This window comes from Nycticebus coucang, chromosome 4 (genome assembly GCF_027406575.1).
Source record: "Nycticebus coucang isolate mNycCou1 chromosome 4, mNycCou1.pri, whole genome shotgun sequence".
NCBI lineage: Eukaryota > Metazoa > Chordata > Mammalia > Primates > Lorisidae > Nycticebus > Nycticebus coucang.
In genome coordinates, this window is record NC_069783.1 from 67806625 (window position 1) to 67825285 (window position 18661).

An 18661-nucleotide genomic window follows, 5' to 3' on the forward strand; every position below is an offset into this window, starting at 1 on the left:
ACAGTATCTCATCTCTCATCCCTTCCAAAGCTTCTCTTCCGAGCTGAAGACTTTCTTCCTTCATTCAGTCCCCGCATTCTTATAACTCCACATGCCTGCCTATTGGCGATGCTATATGAAATGCTTTTATGAGGAAAAGTAGGCACGCTCACAAGCACAATATACACTTGCACTGCACAAAGGCGCTCAGAAGTGAGACAGCAGGTCAGGTGAGTGTGGGTTTTGTGTGTTCCTTCCCAGAACCCCACTGGCATCTGGCCAGCATTGTCACATTCACCTGATGGGACTCAGTGGTACCACATAAAATCACCCCACACTTTTAAATGTCTGATTGTTAATGTTTTGTGAATTTTACTGCAATCCGAAAAACACTAATACATATGCGCACATATATAAATACATATGTATGTATATATATTACCTTCTTTCCATTGTGAAAAATCATATTTTGAGCTAACATAATATCATAATTTAATGATTTTTATTGCCTATTTTACCTACCGTGTATGAACAAATTCACATTATCTATCTCTTATAACAACAGAGAGTCTGCATGTAGTTTTCAAATTCTCAGGAAGAAGAAATTAGTTTGCGACACAAAGCTGGAAAACGGGATCTTGTACCACAGGGCAAATGAATTTACTTGGAGGCTGGGTTTGGGGGATGGAATAGGGTATAAATGGTGACAGTAAAGTACGTATTAAGCGTAAGTCCACCCCACAACTCTAATGAGATTCTCATGATGCCTCTAAGTGTCACAACGCACTCTTGGTGACTGAGACTGTTAGCATCTTAGTTGACTAAAGAAACATTTATAAGAGAGTTAAATGATCAGAATTGAATCTGGTATCACTTATGTGCTTTTTTGAGAGGCTAGGAAGTTTGGAATCATCAGAAATGTTTCCTTTACCTTTTCCTGTATGCACACTCATTCGAGTAAGTAGCACTGAGCTGCGTATAAGGAGATAAAACTAAGTATGCTCATGTCTTCTAGAGGCTTAGAGTCCATTGTGGGTAGAAGAGATACAAATACAGTTCAGAAATTTAATTGCAATAGTGAAGGCAGTGAAAGATCAAATCCATGTTACTAATTCCCGGACCCTTCTGGGGGGGAGTGTTTCAGGGCTGGATCCAGGAACCCAGGCCCTGCCAGCTTTGTATGCCAGGCATGCTCACAGGAGGAAGCAAAGTGGTGCCTGCACGCACAGCTGAGTTTCCTACAGAAACAGCTCTGTGTCTTCCTCCACGCAAGATATCAGGAGCAATGGAGACCCCAGCATTCCTGACAGTAGAGCAGAGACGCAATCATTTTTTGAGTGAATCACTTTCAAGGGTCCTGTTTCTAATCAACCCTATTAGAGCAAAATATACCCTCTCAAATCTAATCAGGGTGTAGTGTTGTTAGAAATGAACTAATTCATGGTTTTCAAAGTGTGGTCCACATACCAGCAGGGCAAGAAAGCATCATTTGGGAACATGTTAGGAATGTAGTGGCCCAAATCCCAGACCTATGAATGAGAAACTCACAGGTGCAGCCCAGAAATCTATGTTTTAAGAAGCCCTCTGGGTAATTCTGATACGCCATAAAGCTTGAAACCACTGAGGTAATTACAATGAGAAGATAAGTGCCTAATGTTGTTGATAGAGTAGTTATCTTCAGCTGCTCTCTGAACTTCGTCTAGACAGCAGAGTTGCCTGTGTGTAAGGAATTTCCTTTGTCACAGAGGACTTGCAGGAGGCGTTCTGCATCTGGCTCATACTGGAGGGCACTGAGACACTAAGTGTAATTTAAAATAAGGGACCCAGAAAGAGTGTTCCCTGTTTGTCCCTCGTCTCATGCTACAAGACGAGCACCTGTCTAGCATGAGCTTGTACAACTTAGCCTATAGCCACCTCCTGTCCTAGCGTGAAGAGACAGGAAGGACGAAGGAGGGTATGAAGTTGTGCTGGAGGACTTCTCCACAAGGTGATAGAGACAAAACAGAGGACCATGGGGATTGCCAGCCCTGGAGTCCAAGTGCAGCGTGTGGACCCGACACATGACTTTAAGTGCAGTGCCTGGTGTGCGAGTGTGGCTGGCTTAAACTTAAGGCAGGAGGTGCCTGCCTTAAACTTGGGTAGATAGCGATCTGTGTTCCATTGCTTAAGACTATAACAGCAGACTTAGCAAGGGCCAACAAAGTGGCAAGGATCAAGACCTACACATAAGAGACAAAACTTCAATGCTTCTGGGGGAGGGGGAGCAAATTAAATTTACCAGGTGCTTTATTTCACCTTAACAATTGATAAAATAACTTGTAAAAGAGAGCTTTGCAGAGACTCAAATGGGTGAACTGAACTTGTAAAACCAGAATAATTAGATTTCCCAGGTGTCAAACAGGCCCTGGGCACATGAGGTCTTTCTACTCCATCCATACCATGCTAACATGTATTTCTACAGATTGTCTGTCATTAAGGTGCAGGTAAACTCTTGAATTTCTTTTGACTTGGTGAGGAGTTGCCAATTACATTTCAATTTGATGAGGTTCTACCTGGTCTTGGGTGACTTTCTTTCCTTTACCCATGCAGTAATCTTTGGCCCCACCTCATGTTGGGCTGAAAGAGACAGATAAAACATCAGAATTGAAATCACTCACATCTCCCAGCTCACAACCGACAGTTTGAAGAAATTCTTAGGTGGAAACACCAATAGTGTCCATTAGTTTCATGTTCCATCTCATATTTCTTATCCCCTTTACTTATTTATTCCAACAGTTAGTGCAAAAGGGACTCTAAATAGCTGTCCAAAGAGGCAAATGGTCACTTCCTGCCCCTACAAAGTAACCTAAAGATGGTGATGAGGGGCAGCAGTGCTGGCCTCCTGAGAGGAATTATGAAAAAATGTCCTCAGATTTACCCCCTGCACTGCCGTGCAGTCCTTCCGTGTCATGCTTATAAAGATGTTTGGTAAGGAGCATTCCTTTTAAATATTTTATTAAGGATCTCTCCAACCTTATCTGTCCTCTTTGTCCCTCTTAACGAAGGAGCTGAAGAGCCCACCCACAACCAAGAGAAACCTCCCCTGACCTGCAGAGAAGGGAATGGAGCCAAACCACACCTGACCTTGGTGGCTGATTCCAGCTTGCATACTAGTTAGAAATACTTTCTGGTGGTGCTAGTTGGAAACAAAAAAATATACAATTTATCTTTTTCAATTATGATTAAAAGTGCTATGAAAAACACAGGCACTGTGAGAGCCCACAGTGAGGATGTGGCTGCCCCGTGAGGGTCCAGGGAGGTGCCTTTTCTGGCGGTCTGTTCCATGAGGAGGTGCTAACCAGGGAGCATGCAGGGGTGTGGCCTGAGCGTGGGGAGGGTAGGTGGCATATGGGCTGAAGACGCTGCACGGGAGAAGCAGCAGAGCCCGAGGAAGGACAGGAAGGCACTGGGAGACTGAACATGGAAAGTGAAGGAGAGAGAAGAAGTAGGAAGGTGGAGAGGCCACAGCACGAGGCCTGGTGGGGTGGGGGCAGTTTGCATTTTATCCCATCAGCCCCAGAAAGCCATTTGTTGGGTGTGGGGTCTTAGAGTACATTGAGATTTGTATTTTGAAGCTCACACTTTGGGCAGCATTGCTGCCATAGTGCTGCAGGCTTGAAAGTGATGTAGGCTTTTGCCCAAACTGCTCTTCCAGGCAGCATGGGGTCTGGCTCTTTTGTGGGTGAGGGGTGCTGACAGGGCCAGCATGTCTCTATGCTCAGAGCACTCACTCCTTTGGGTGGCCCATGTGCTGGTCTAGGCAAGAGCAATTGGCCCACTCTCAGACAGCCCATCCAATCTCACCTTGGAATGAGGTGACTTCAAGCTTCACCTATCTGGATCAGAGTTTAGTAACCTCTCCTGGCATCCTGTGGGCCAACTGCTGCCCACCCCCAGGCACAGGCCAGCAGTGCATGGGGTCAAAGCGATGGGGAGACTTCTTCCTCATTCCTGTCAAACACAGCCAGACACCCAACCAATGAAGCCAGATTAGCCTGTTTATCTCAATAAGGTGACAATTTACCAAAAGCTCAGGTGCCCAACTTTCAGTGTATCAATGTGGAATCTGAATTATAAATTAGTCCCTTTTGGATAAATATTTTAATAAGTCACAGATTTTGGCATTGTCTTTTGAGTCTCCCTTAGGGTCTGGCATCTTCCAGGATATAAAATATACATTCAGTAAATGTCATACAGTAGAACCATAATTTGACCACCTAAGGGACTGTAACAAACTGGTCAACATATGGAGTTGGTCAACATAAGGAGTTAGGCCTCCTCTACTGATACATACATGTGCTACATGTCTGGTCTATGAAAATTAGGTCAATTTAGGGAGATGGTCAGTGTAGGGAGGTGGTCAGCTAGGGAGATTCTATTGTATTTAATAAATTAAGTTGAACAGCAGCCCCACAGATGGGCCGGGCCGAGTGGTGGGCCACCTGATGTCAGCACCTGGCCAAATAGTGTACTGACACATGTGTGGCCAAACACACTGCCACTGACTGTCCTGAACCTCCTGGCCACTGTCAGAACACCAGCCTCCTGTCTCACTCACTTTATGAAGCTCTGGCCTCTTAGCCCCTCCATCTAGAAATCGCCATGCATCATCTCAAATATTAAAGGTATAATAAAGGCAAGACACACAGACAACAAGGAAGGGAAAGGAGAGAGAACCTCCTGAGCACCTACTCTGTAGCAGATGTTTAACATCAGGACTCAGTTTCTGCAAGGTTGACGCTGCTGCCATTCTAATAGATGAGGACAGTGGAGTTCAGGTAGATTAAGGGACTTGTCAAATCCTGACAATCTATGATGATGACACCACTGCCCTCTAGCCAGGGGAATAGAATGAGAGTCTGTCTCAAAAAAAAAAAAAAGCCTGACAGTCAAGAGAAGGCTGGTCTGGGGTTCCTATTTGACGGCTACTCTGTGCTTCCCTGTGAGTGTAGCTTCCCTGTGAGGTGGGATGGACTCACAGCACCTTGAAGACAAAAGCCCACAGCTCCACCCGAGCTTCTTCACACCCACCATCCATGCCGCGCACACTGCCCATAGCACTCTTGTCAGCATCTGCCTGTTCCCCCAGCATCCTGTTCTCCTTCTTACACCCCCAGGAGAAAAGATGTGTTCCAAATCTTGGCCCCCAGCTCCTCGACCCTCCCTAAATTTTCCAGACATTTCCTGCTTTGACGTAATTGACTGCCTCTGGGAGGATGGGAAATCAGCATAGGCAGTAACGGCCCTCCCCGGAGATTTCCTTAAGGAGTTCTGAGCCAGGGTTGAGTGGGTGAGCAAAATCATGGCTCCGTGTTTTCCAGAGTCTTTCACCAGACTTCCCACAGCGGCCAGGAAGTGGAGGCAGATGAAATGATAGTTTGAAACCCCTGGAGGCCTTTGTCTCTGCTTCTTCAATTAATTGAATACCATACTTTCCAATGACTGGAATCTCAAGCAACTGCCTGGGTTAATGGAACCTGCCATCAGAAGCCTGTCTCATCACAGAGAGCTGACGTCACATGTAATGGTAGAGTAGGTGACAGCGTGGGGATTGGAGCCTTTACAGGGTCCCAGAATAATCATCAAATCAGAGATGTGTGCTGTTAGGGAGAGGTAAGGAAGTGCTTGATGCCAGCGAGGCAGCTCCCAGCTGGAAGATTAAAGAACTGATCCTGCAGACAGTGCCCGAGCACCCATCTACCAAGCTAAGGCATCAAGAGATATGTAAATGAGCTTTGTATCTACCAGAAGTCCTCAAAGGAAGTAGTCCCCAACCTTTTGGCACCAGGGAGCGGTTTCAGAGTGGACAGTTTTTCTAGTATGGGGAGGGAGATAAGGAGGAGCATTAAATTCTCACAACTTAGATCCCTCCCATGTGCAGGTTACAGTATGGTACTCACTGCTATGAGAATCTTAATGCTGCTGCTGATGTTATGGGAGCCGGAGCTCAGGCAGTGATGCGAGCAATGTGGAGCAGCTATAAATACGGATTAAACTTTGCTCACTCGCTTGCTGCTCACCTCCTATTGTGTGGCCCAGTTCCTAACAGACCACCATCCAGTACCAGTCTATGTCCCAGTAAAAGGACTCTAAGTAAAAAGACTCTGTAGAGGACCCAAAATTGTAATGATAAGCTCAAGATATAGTGGAGTCACAGTAAAAAAGAAAAAAAAATGGCCAAGTTGCTATATAAGAAACTCTAAGTCCAATTAACTACAAGAGCTTTCTTTTATAAGGGGAAGGGGCACAAGTTGGGGCCAGGAGTAAGGAAGGGTTATCGGCTGCTGCCTAGCTGTTCTCTTCCCTGTCCTCCTGTGAGTGAATAAATTTGCAGGATAGCTACCAGCATAAGAGATGGAGCTGTTACTGCAGAACATTACTTTCTCTATACAAAACTATAACAGACACAACTGAGATTGGAACCCTCAGCCTGGGTCATAGGCTGACTAACCAAGCTACTGGTTCAGAAAGACATGTCCTAGCACAGTTTAAAACCTGCTTTGTTTGACCTGTTACCATAATAATTATGGCTACACAACCAAGTCATCTCCTGAGACCAGACCTCTTGGAAAGCCAGAGCTTTTCACTGACCTGTTCTTTTTCTTCTTTTCAGATTATCAAGGAGGTCCCTCCACCCCCTGCTGAAGAGAGTGAGGTAAGTGACCAGAGCAGGGTACAGCCAGGTGGGTGGGGTAGCAGCCTGGGGCATAAGGGCTGACCTGATACTCTGACACTCAACCCCTTGCACAGCAGAGCTGAGTCAAGCCCCCAGCTGCAGGTGTGAAGCAGCAGGGAGGGAAGTCTTTGTCCCTTTCCCGGCAAGGAATGAACGGGAACTGAACTAACCTGACAGCCAGAGACAGAAGGGGTTTGGAGGGGTTTCTCCCTGCAGAGATAAAATTTGAGTTGCAAAGGTAAATGTTTTTATCAATACAATTATTTGGATCTTTGAGGTACTGCTTTGTCCTCTACAACAAATACTTTAGAGTTTCCCTGCAGAAACTTATGATTTATGTGTATACATCAGGCAGTTTGCCATGTTCTCCAATTATTGGTTCTAGGAACAGCTCGATGTCAAAGTATTACAGTTTCCTTTAATTGAAAACAATATTACCCAGAGATTTGCCAGGCAGTAATGAAAATATGCTGGAGATGGATATACTAATATCCTGGCTTTCCTCCCAAATCTTTATCATCTAAAGAAAGCAGAAATCTTGGGCTATAATTGGCCAGTAAGGAGTCCTGGCCTGTAAGCAGGCCAGGAGTAGAATACAGTGGAGGTGTTAAGGCTGATGGGGAGGAAGAGCATCCCTGGGTAGGAGTTCCTGGCAACTGGCTTGCCCAATCTTCTGACTCGGTAGAAGCAACACCCACCAACATAGAAGCCAGGGTACAGATCCCAATGCTTAGTGAAATGAAAAGATATATTGGTATAGTTTCAAGTTCTTGTCTGAAATCCCTAAGGTTCGTTGTGTGCAAACCAAGCACCACCTCCTCACCCTCCTCTTTCCAATGCCTTTGTCCAGTTTTCTACATACAGAAAGAATAATGATTAAATTTAAAATTCCATGTGGCTTTTATATCCTGAACCATATGCATGTAAGCCAAGGGGTTTAATAACTGCAATCAATTAAAACACATCTTATTGGAATGCTAACTTTCTGCCCAGAAATCAAGGGAGGAAATTACATAGCTGTGCAAAGCAAAGGGAGGAAAAAAACCCTCTTTACATCCACGAACGCCTTTCCTTCGTTCTTCAAGAGAAAGTACCGTGGCTAGTTCCACAGTGCCACCACGGCAGTTTGACTTTGTTTCTGCTGTGTTCAGCTGTCTCTTAGACTCCCAAAGACCCCTTTGATGGGGGCCACCTCGTTTGCCCCGAGGTGAAGAATGTCTCCTCCCTCCCTGTGTTGTGTTAGAGGAAATGTTGCTCTTCCTTCTGGTTCTTTCTCTTCATTGGCCTTTAGAAGGTGACGTGGCAGCTACCGTGGCCAAAGTACACTTGTGGGTGTAGGCAGAAGACTGTGGGGGTCTGCTTTCCCCCAGACCCCAGATCTAGAGCAGGACTCCACACACAGCACAAGCTCAATAAATACATGTAGAATGAAGTACCCCAAAGCACAATTTGGGAGCCAAGAAAAAAAAAGCCCAAAAGGAAGAGAAGTAGTTGAGTTTTTCCAGTTTCATGGAAGTTGTACTTTCTCTGAAGAAAACAGACCTGTTTCTGATGCAGAATGACAACCTCTGGATACTTGAAGTCTCAGGTGCTGTGTTAGGTTAAGGGAGCATCCTCGCCTGTGACTGCTCTCACCCCATCGCAGGTGTACCTCCTATGGCAGTTTTGTTACTTAGTCCCACTGCCTTGGCCAGACCGGGGCTGGACAGATGAGTGCATTCATTTGCTGATGAAAATCAAAAGCTTCTCTCCACCCCCTTCATCTCCCTTTGAAACCCTCTGGCTTAATCAATTAAATATAATATCAGAAATAAATCAAGAAACTACCCAAACTGGAGACCTGGACAATAAAACTTAAACATAGTGCATTTTAGCATCAGGCAGTTTTCAGCATGTGCTGATTGCCTGAACATGTGTGTTGGCCCTGAGGGTCCCTTAGCCGTGTAAGTTAGGCAGGCCTAATCTCCTTCCTAATGCGTTTTGGCAGAAAAAAAAAAATAGAAGAAGAAAGAAAGAAATCCCACAGAAACAGATAATTTAAGCCATGCAAAGCATTTTATACAATGCCCTAAAAATCATAGTCTCAATCTAGACAAGCTTCTCCACTCTAGCTCTCTGTGTTCAAATCCCACAACATCTGACACTCAATAGCGATCTGAAGTCAAACTCCCTCAGCTGTGCATGTGAAAAAGTTAAGCATTGATTATCCAAACTTTCATCAGGTCTATAACCATCATATCCAGAGGGAGGCATGTCTACTCTTTAAATAATGAACCTTCGAGACTGAAGACAACTTTATGAATCTTTATAATGAGTTCTCAGTGATCTTCTTTAATGGGTAACATGAACATTTATTATATAAAAAGACATGAATTTCTAAGATTCCATGTAACCAACAGCAATACTCTTGTACAGAGTACAAAGAAAAATTACTTGAAATTTGAAGAATTCAACAAAAGCAAGGAAGCTCAGTTTTAACAACTAAGAGGGGGCATTTCCTGGGTGAAGAGTCCTCTCCAAATGGCTCCAGAATGAGGATGTCTCATTAAGTCTTTAGTTATTCCAAATAATTGGCAGTTTATGGAAGAACGCAATAATGGAATACTTATATGATGGTTTCCTTGTAAATGCAATTAACGTCCATGGATTTTAGGGCCACATCTGAGTTTGTATCAGACCAATTCAAGCTAGTCCAGGAAGAAAGATCCCAGGTAGACTGAGGTGGGGGAAGAAACTGAGGCAGCTCCAGATGCCAGCCTCCTTGCTGGCACTTTCACCCTTGCTCCTGGAACTAATCCCTCGGCTTTCTCGTACTGGCCTCCTTCTGCCCTCCTAACTGTGGTTAGTACAGGCCCCTCTGTCCTGACTCTACCTGGTGGCATTCCCAGCCTTCATTTCGCCTGCTGTCCCCAGTGCTGACAGCCTGAAACAGTCTCAGTTTCTATCTTCCTGTTCCCAACAGGGCAGTACACTTGGTCCAGTTCATCTTTTCACTCCAGACCATAGATCATAAGTCACGGGTCACAGCCAACCAATAGACCGGCTGCCCTTGGGTCCAATGTGGCCAAAGAGAAGAGTCATGTGCTCCCTGACAGGCCACCTGAGCATAGTGTGAGGAATTTCCCTTAGGCGGAGGAGAGAGGCCTGGTGCAGGCACCATGGCCTCTCTGGAACAGTATGGTTCAATAAACTAAATTTCAGTCACATTCAATACTATCAGAATACAAACTATAGCCAGGAATCCACACTGTATCCTCCCACCTCCCATTCCTGTAGTTCCCCCATGATCCTCCTGTTCCCAGCTTCACACATCCCTGAGAGGAATATGTAGCAGGAAACCCCATGATAGAATAGGAAGTTGGTTACAGCTTAGCGCTAAGCAGTACTGTGTCTCGGACACACAGACCTACACATGAAGGGTCATGCTGGAGCAAAGAAGGTACTTCCCATGTCTTCCTGTCTCCTCTCTCCCTCTATCAAAGGTACAGCTCGTGAGCACCTGCAGTTTTCTTTCTTAATCACACTGCCTCAGCCAGCCCTGTGCTGGACAGAAGAGTGATACATTTCATTTGCTGATGAAAAATAAAACATTCCCTTCCTGGAACCTAGAGCTCCTCTCCACTACCTTCATTTCCCATTGAAAAACTCCAGCTTAATCAATTTAATATGATGCCAGAAATAAATCAAGAACTACCCAAACTGACAGCCTGGGCAACAAATGTTACAACATTATATTCTTTAGCATCAGGAAAATTAAGGCCGTAGGCTTTGACTTGAGGACATTGGAAAAGTCAGGATCGAGGTAAAAGGTATGTTAGTAGCCCTCATTTTTTTCTTTTTAGATATTTAAAATTCATATCCACTCAGCTACTCTAGAATGAGTGCCTGCTTCATGCTGTGATAGCAAGTCTGAGATTCCACACAGGACTGTCTTAAGAGAGGGTGTCATTGGAGATTAATAAGGTTGATGACCTAATCAATCTTAACAGGGGAGAAAGACCGAGATCCCAGCTAGACACTACATGTGAGTCTGTGAAAATTAATAACAATAATAATAATGTAGTAATTACTAGAGATAAATTTATGATTATCCAGGTGCAATGCCATTTTTATTTAATTACTCAACATCCCTGGAACAAATGTAAGCTAGCATGATCCCCTTTTTAAAGCTGAGGCATAAAATGATTGAAATACTATTTCACTTAAGATCACACAGTTATTAAGTGATGGTTCTGGGATTCGAACTTACACCTGAAAGGGAAGCATAAAGCAGTCCTTCCTCACTGGACCCAGAGGAATATGTAGCTCCTGCAACCAGCAGTAAAGCCTCCAGCTCTCCACAAGAGCATCACATGCTTTCTCGAGTGGCTTTGTCACCCACCCAGCCCCAGATGGCATTCATACAGGGCCTGCAGCAGCTCCTTTTCAGATTGATGTGAAGGTGGCTTCTCATTTTCTGTGGCTTCATGCGGTCCTGGTATCTAGCGATCCTCCTCAGACTCACATTTCCTGGCCTGTCTTCTCTTTCATGCTCCCACATCACCAGGTCTTGCTGTGAAGCTTTAGAATGTGTCTGTCTGCGTTAGTGTGTGTATGGGTGTGAGAGCAAGAGCGCAAATGGAGGGAAAGGGGTATGCATTGAAGGCATTGACACTGGGTGGGCGTCCAATGAACATGGCTTTGAATGATGAGCTTATTTCCAGATTTATTACTATGCTCACTGCTCTGAACAATTTCTCTGTGGCAAGAAATTTTTAGATAGGAAAACTGAGCTATAAAAATGCTCATCATCTTTAATCATCAGAGAAATGCAAATCAAAACTACATTGAGATACCATCTAACTCCAGTGAGACTAGCCTGTATCACAAAATCCCAAGACCAGAGATGTTGGCGTGGAGAAAAGGGAACACTTTTGCACTGCTGGTGGGAATGCAAATTAATACATTCCTTTTGGAAAGAGATATGGAGAACACTTAGAGATCTAAAAATAGATCTGCCATTCAATCCTGTAATCCCTCTACTGGGCATATACCCAGAAGACCAAAAATCACATCGTGACAAAGATATTTGTACCAGAATGTTTATTGCAGCCCAATTCATAATTGCTAAGTCGTGGAAAAAGCCCAACTGCCCATCGATCCATGAATGGATTAATAAATTGTGGTATATGTACACCACAGAATATTATGCAGCCTCAAAGAAAGATGGAGACTTTACCTCTTTCATGTTTACATAGATGGAGCTGGAACATATTCTTCTTAGTAAAGTATGTCAAGAATGGAAGAAAAAGTACCCAATGTACTCAGCCCTACTATGAAACTAATTTAGTGTTTTCACATGAAAGCTATAACCCAGTTACAACCTAAGAATAGGGGGAAGGGAGAAAGGGAGGGGAGGGAGGCGGGAGGTGGGTAGAAGGAAGGGGATTGGTGGGATTACACCAGCGGTGCATCTTACAAGGGTATATGTGAAACTTGGTAAACGGTCTGTGAAGCTAGTGAATGATGCCCCATGATCATATCAGTGTACACAGCTATGATTTAATTAAAAAAAAGAAAGAAAACTATACAACTTGTCTAGGGCCAGACAAGTTGAACTCCCTAATAGCAGCAGGTCGACCCTCCCCCAGCCCTGTTTACACAGACACCTGGAGTAAGCTCCATCCTGGAGGGATGAAAGGCCAAGCTGCTATTAGGCATCTTCTTGCCAGTGGACATTACATAGTCATTCTTACACGTGCTCTTACTCACACCTGTCCCTCTAAACAGAAGTCCTAGAACAGGTCCAGAATTTAATATTATATACTTCTATACTTTTCCTGAAAAAAAGAAAAAGGAACATTGCTACTAGGAAAATAAACACATTATTCTTTATTGAAGAATACAAGACCGACATCATGTCATCCTTAATCGTTGTGTGGATATGGACAGACACAGTGGTGCCGTAACGTTGTTAAATACAACTCCGAACCATGAAATCTTAAGTCCTTTGGAATTCTTTGTATTTGTGAACAGAAGTCTTGCTGGATTTTTCCGATTTGCCAATTCACTCCCAGGAGTTCACCTGTAAGACTGACATTGTGAAGGCTCTGCCTGCTTTATCTCTAAGGTCCAGATGAGATGGTCCAACCAGTTCTACTCTAGAGCCTTCCAGACCTGGGAGTTTCTACAGCCTTTGTCCTTAAATTCCAGTAATTGCCCTCGCACAATTTACTCCTCTATAAATGTAAACAATATTGTTGACAGCTGCAGTCTCTTGATTTTTGTTGAAATATAACACAGTGCCAGCAAGTGGTATGGGCTCAATGGCAGTTGCTTGAGTGATGAAGAAACAGACAACTACATGGCCTCAGTTGGGCATTATCTAGGGTTTATCATACAGGTTGAAGATATACTCCAATTCAGTGAATTTTAAAATTAATTCAAAAACTGATCAAAAACTATTGCCTTGGGCTCATTCTCTTTTTTCTGACTAGTTCCCATTGATACCCTCATGGAGGTCAAGAGCCCCTTGGGTCAAACTGGCCATCTGGCTCTTCCGGCAAGTGGATATCAGACAGGAAGGAATGTTAAAGAACTTGTGCCTGGATGCCCACCACGCACACAACTCCAGGGACCACTAGTCACATCAAGTCTGTAGAGTTGTCCAGTGCAGTCTCCATACAGGAGTGAGGCAGCCCCGGGGTATGAGACCCCTCCCCTTGTACCTGTCTGGTTGCTTAATAACTAGCAATTTAATATTGTTGAGTGAGTAGAGCTCAATACAAGGAGCTGTAGAAACACAGAGGGGAGCTCAAATGCTCTGTGGAACCAGAGAATCGGGGGCAGAATAGGTTACATTTGAACTACATCTTAAAGGACAGGTAGAAGAAGTGAGGGAAGGATTCCCAGGCACACGCAGCCCTGTTGAAGCATGGAGCTGTGCAAAAGCCTGGCATGTTGGGAAAGATGGAAAAGTTCAGGGTCTGAGGACAACACGGCAAGTCCAATTATGAGCTAACAAAGTAAGTGCACAGACTTCATACTCCACAGCTGATTCTTCCTCACTGGAACAGGACTGTGCCTGGGGGCACGCCCAGGTCTGCCTGAGGACAAGCAGGTCAGAAAGGGGGCCTCTGCCCTCTAAGGAATGTGCCACCACTTGTGTGACTCCAGCGCCAGCCAACTGGACGTCTGGGGCCACCACATCCTTTCAGATTTAAATATAACTTCCTCCTGATGGGAAGCCAACATCCCTCCCCAATCCCTGCGGTTTCTCCCAGGCACCACTGACTCCCACTCCCTGCTTCTGCGTTATCTCATCTTCTTGGTTTTGCTAGACACCATCTAGCACCATTGGCACAGGGCCACCTGCACAGCCACTTTGACTGCAGGTTTGAAAGTATAACAGGTAACTTCTTACCATCCTGTCATTCCCACTGCCAGGAGGTTCCAGCTGCCGCCAACTCAGGTGGGCCTGCAGTTTGCTGGGAGCTCAGTCCCACTCTGTTCTACATGCTCTGAATCCTGCCACTTTGCTCATACAAAGCAGTTTGCTCATCCAGCCTTGACCTCCAATAATGAAAAAGGGACGTCAAGGTTTGCATGCTGAAAGAGAGCTCTCTCACACTGAGGATTTCTACACTGGTGGTTTTCCACTCCCTGCTATGTCCTTGAAGGGCAATGAGGGGGAACTTCCCAAAAGCCCTCTACTTTAATCAGATATAGGAATTCACCCTCAGGTGCTGCCGAGTTTCTTGGTGGGCTAGCTGGGAAATGTGACTTTACTAAATCCATTTTGGGCCAAATGAAAAGACACATCAAAGATTCCTCTTTCTTCCTGGGGATTGCAAAACCCTCCCGTCTCCAGAATGCGTAAACAGAGCCTTGCTAACTGCAGGGGAAACTCTGACTGTCCCTTTGGTCAAACCCTGGGCCTTTGTGCTGCCTTTTGCTGTTGTTGTCTGAATTTGGCAGGCACTCTCGGGTCAGGGGACTAACTGACAGGCCTGGTGGACCAGGAGCATGTGGAGATTTCCTAAGTCTAGGCATTTCCTGTTGTGAGAAGGCGGGGCCTGGGCGTGCACCGTGGCAGGACTGCCCTTCTTCCCCAGGCTGCGGCTGCAGGTCCAGGGTGGAGAGGCCAGAGATGGGAGGGAGGGCTTGTGGGCGCCAGAGAGCCTGGAGAAGGCTGGAGACCAACAGCATGCATCTTATTATATCCTTAGCACTTGAGAAGTTTGCAAATTAAAGAAAGCTGATTGTAAATCCTTATCTTCAATTATCAGGGCAGGAAAAAAATCACTGGACAAGGCAACAGGAACCCAGAACTTCACCTTCAGCATTACTTCATTTCTTAGGATCTGGCTCCTCTTCTATGTAATGAAAAGCCATCAGTTAGATGATCTTTAATGTTTGCACTGCTGTCACTTAAAAAATTAGGAGGCTCATGAGACCATTTCAGTCCCCTGTTGAATAAAGCAGCTTTTATTCTTGGGGTTTCTTGCATTCTTAGAACTGCTGTGTTGAGTTTTAGAAGATAGAATTTCTGTTATCTCTTTTGGAAAACTGCCCTGGACCAGGAGTGCCCAAGCTTTTTGGAGCTGTATTTTGTGTATCTGTGTGCACAGACACTTAGACATATAGAATCAACCCAGACTCCGGTGGTAAAGTTTAACCATATGGACATGTGGAAGACACATAAGTTTCTCACTTTAACATCATAAGGTGAAAAAATGTTCTGTAATTAACTAAGGTGAAATAGTGTGAACTGTAGTAATTTATTGTTTGGGGGGGGGTTGTTTTATTTTCCCATGCTTTGCGATCATCAGTCATCAAAATTAGCAGGTACAAGGAGAGAGAGGCAGAAAATTAGCCTTTATTTCATGCCATACAATGACTGTCAAAGCTAAGTGCTAAGGGATAAAACCCAGAACCTGACAACACAGAGAAACAAGCAAACTGCGAATGACGCTGCCCAGGTTCAAATCCAGCTCTGCCACATACAAGCTGGATGACTTTACTCTCTACTCCTGGTCTCTAAAACACGGATTATAACACAAACTACCTCCCTGGCTGGTTATGAGATTAAAGGGCACAGATGCGCTGAAGGCTGAGGGAATTCAGTGGTGCGTTACCAGGAATTCAGTGTGTGTTTACTGAGCACCTGTGTGCACAGAGAATGCAGGGTTAGCAGAATCCACTCTGCCTTCAGGGGCACAGACCCCTAATGAAGAAGGACAGGTCTATTTTTAAAAGGGAGTGGAGGGAAACCTAACATCAGTTGCCAGAATGTTGCAAGTCCTCTAGTCTGCTATGATCACCCAGTCCTTTGAAATATATTAAAGTTTTTTAAAAGAAACATTCCCATCCCAAGCACTGCACCTAACTCAGGGAGTCTTAATGTGCCAACATGGTACTGTTGTTTTGTCACCTCTGCCCCTGATCTCTCTTGCCTTTGCTTTGTACTTTGCCTTCTGCATGAGAGGTCTGGTTCCAGGCAGTGGTGGCCCTGTGTGGAACCGGATGTCTCAGGACTCCACTCTGACTCTTTCACTCCCCAGATGCCACCAAAATGAAGCTGAGAGAAGGAGGCTTAAGCATTCCAAGCAACTATGCCCTCTCTGGCTCATTCCTCTGTTTTGCAGATCCCTTTTCCATCTTTCTTTCTCTACCCAGGAGAGAAATCATGCCACTTCATCTACTCCACCCGTGACTGTGAACAGTGACACTGTCCCCACACAGGAATGATTGTGATGCCAAGATGAGGAGCACTTGCTAATCCTCCTCTCTCCCATCCATGAAGTTACAAGTTCCTCTTGTTTTCTTCCTTCATCTAAAAAATATTATAAACACTAACTTCCTGTCACTAAGGCAGACACTGAGTTAACCACTTTATTTGAGTCACCTCATTTAATTTATTTATAAATTGAACAGAGAATCCTTGGGCATCTACCACATGCAAAGGAGTGCTTTTCTGAAAACTGGGAATACTCTGGTGAGCACAACAAACAAAAGCGAACATACATTCTAAAGAGGAGAAACAGACCATAAGTAAATTCGAGCCAGGACAAGGCCCATAACGAAATAAAAAAGATTGCTGAGTGTCCAGGGAAGGCCTGTCTGAGAAGAGATAAGTAAGATCCAGCCATGAGATGACAGGGTGGAGAGAGCTGAGGGGATTCCTGGACGAGAGGACAGTGTGTGCGAGGCCCCGAGGCAGGAATGTGCTCAGAATGTCTGAGCCCAGAGAGAGGGTAGGCGGGCTAATGTGCAGGGCGGAGGGGAGAGTGGTAAGGAGGAGGGCCAGAGAGGCGAGCTAAGGCCAGGGCATGCAGGGTGGAGCTGGGGTTTGGATTTACTCTGCTGCTTTGTGCAGAAAGGATTGTAGCGAGTTCAGACAGCAAGAGGCCAGTTAGGAAGCTACAGTGCGTGGTATCCAGGAAAAAGCACCTGGGGGCTAGGGCCCAGGGTGGTACAGGTAGAGATGGAGGTGGAGAGGTCAACAGATTTGGCATCTTTTAGAAGTAGGGACAACAGAACTGGCTGGCAAATTGAGATAAGTGAGGGTTGAAGTGCTGTGGGGGAAAGAGGATTCTGGAGTGACCCCCAGGCACCTGGGAGACAACGAGAGAAGCAGGTTTGAGTGAGGAGGTCAGAATGTCTCTTTGCTGTGATATCATTAGCCCTTAAGAGAAGATGTGAATGTCAAGTCAGCAGTTAGGGTTCAAAAGAGTGAGGGCTAAACCTGTAAATTCGCAAGTCACCAGCATGTAGATAGGATTCAATGAGGTCCCCTATAGAGGAGTAAAGCTTCAGGTGACAGGTCCCGAGTCTGTGCCACAGACTTACTGGGTAGTACTGCGTCGTTCCCGCCTTACAGAAAAGGTAGGTAGGTTAGATGATTGCCCAAGGTTTTAGACACAGTAGCACTGGGATTTGAGCCAGGCAGTCTGACTCTACGTTCCACTCCTGTGCACTTTCCTGTAATGGATGTATCCACATAGCCAGGGTGCTTTGCTTCCTTCACATGTCCCAATCTCTCTGCAGGAAGAAGATGATGATGGTCTGCCTAAGAAAAAGTGGCCTACGGTAGATGCCTCGTACTATGGTGGGAGAGGCGTTGGAGGCATTAAGAGGATGGAGGTAAGAGAACGGTGTCATGTACACTATCTGTGTATCGACTACTCCGTGACAGAAACACAAACCACTCTGTGAAAACTCATGCTCAGGGTCTGGTGGGGATGAAGACTGTTAAGACAGAAAGATGAGAGCTACAGCCTTTTCACTGTGCCCATACTTTGCCCACCAGGAATCAGGGCAGGTCATTCATCTGCTCAAACCTCTCCAGGGTTTCTTTTCTGACCAAAGAAAATCCAAAGTTCTTACCTGGGCCTGAAGGCCTTTGCAGGTGCCATCCCTGCTGCCCGGACAATTCATCCCCCTACATATCCGTCCACACGACTCCCTCTCCCCATTCCTTCAGCTCTCCCCCTTTCTCTGTTTCTATACTTCCCTTCCTCCCTGGCCCTCAAAACTCAGAAGAACTGAGGCTTAGGTAGCACTTGCCCTGCACATCACACATGTGGTTGTCATTCCCATATTTTATTTTGTCATCTTGTTTTATTGTATCTCATTATTTTTAGGTCCGTTGGGGAGAAAAGGGCTCCACAGAAGAAGGTGCTAAACTGGAAAAGGCAAAGAACGCGAGAGTCAAGATGCCAGAGCAAGAGTATGAATTCCCCGAGCCTCGCAACCTCAACAACAACATGCGGCGGCCCTCTTCCCCGCCGAAGTGGTACTCTCCAATCAAGGTGAGTCTCCCTGCCAAAACCCATCGTCAGTCCTGATGAAGCACTTACATAGTAAGAATCAGAGTCTTTGGACATGATAAAATCTCAGACAAAATCCAGCTTATCTCATCCTTCTCACGCCAGAAGAGTAAGAGGGAAAGGGTGCAGTCTGAGTGGCTTCTGTGATTGAGGAAAA

The 18661-nt window shown here is 45.3% G+C and overlaps 1 protein-coding gene across 1 annotated transcript in view; it reads left to right on the top strand.

The window, feature by feature from the left end:
- ANTXR1 (ANTXR cell adhesion molecule 1) overlaps positions 1-18661 on the top strand; it is a 265145-nt gene that overhangs the window by 176200 nt on the left and 70284 nt on the right. The window contains exons 14-16 of the mRNA XM_053588536.1: positions 6632-6673; positions 17723-17818; positions 18319-18486. Of these exons, the coding sequence (XP_053444511.1) occupies positions 6632-6673; positions 17723-17818; positions 18319-18486 (306 nt within the window). The remainder of the gene's footprint in view (positions 1-6631; positions 6674-17722; positions 17819-18318; positions 18487-18661) is intronic.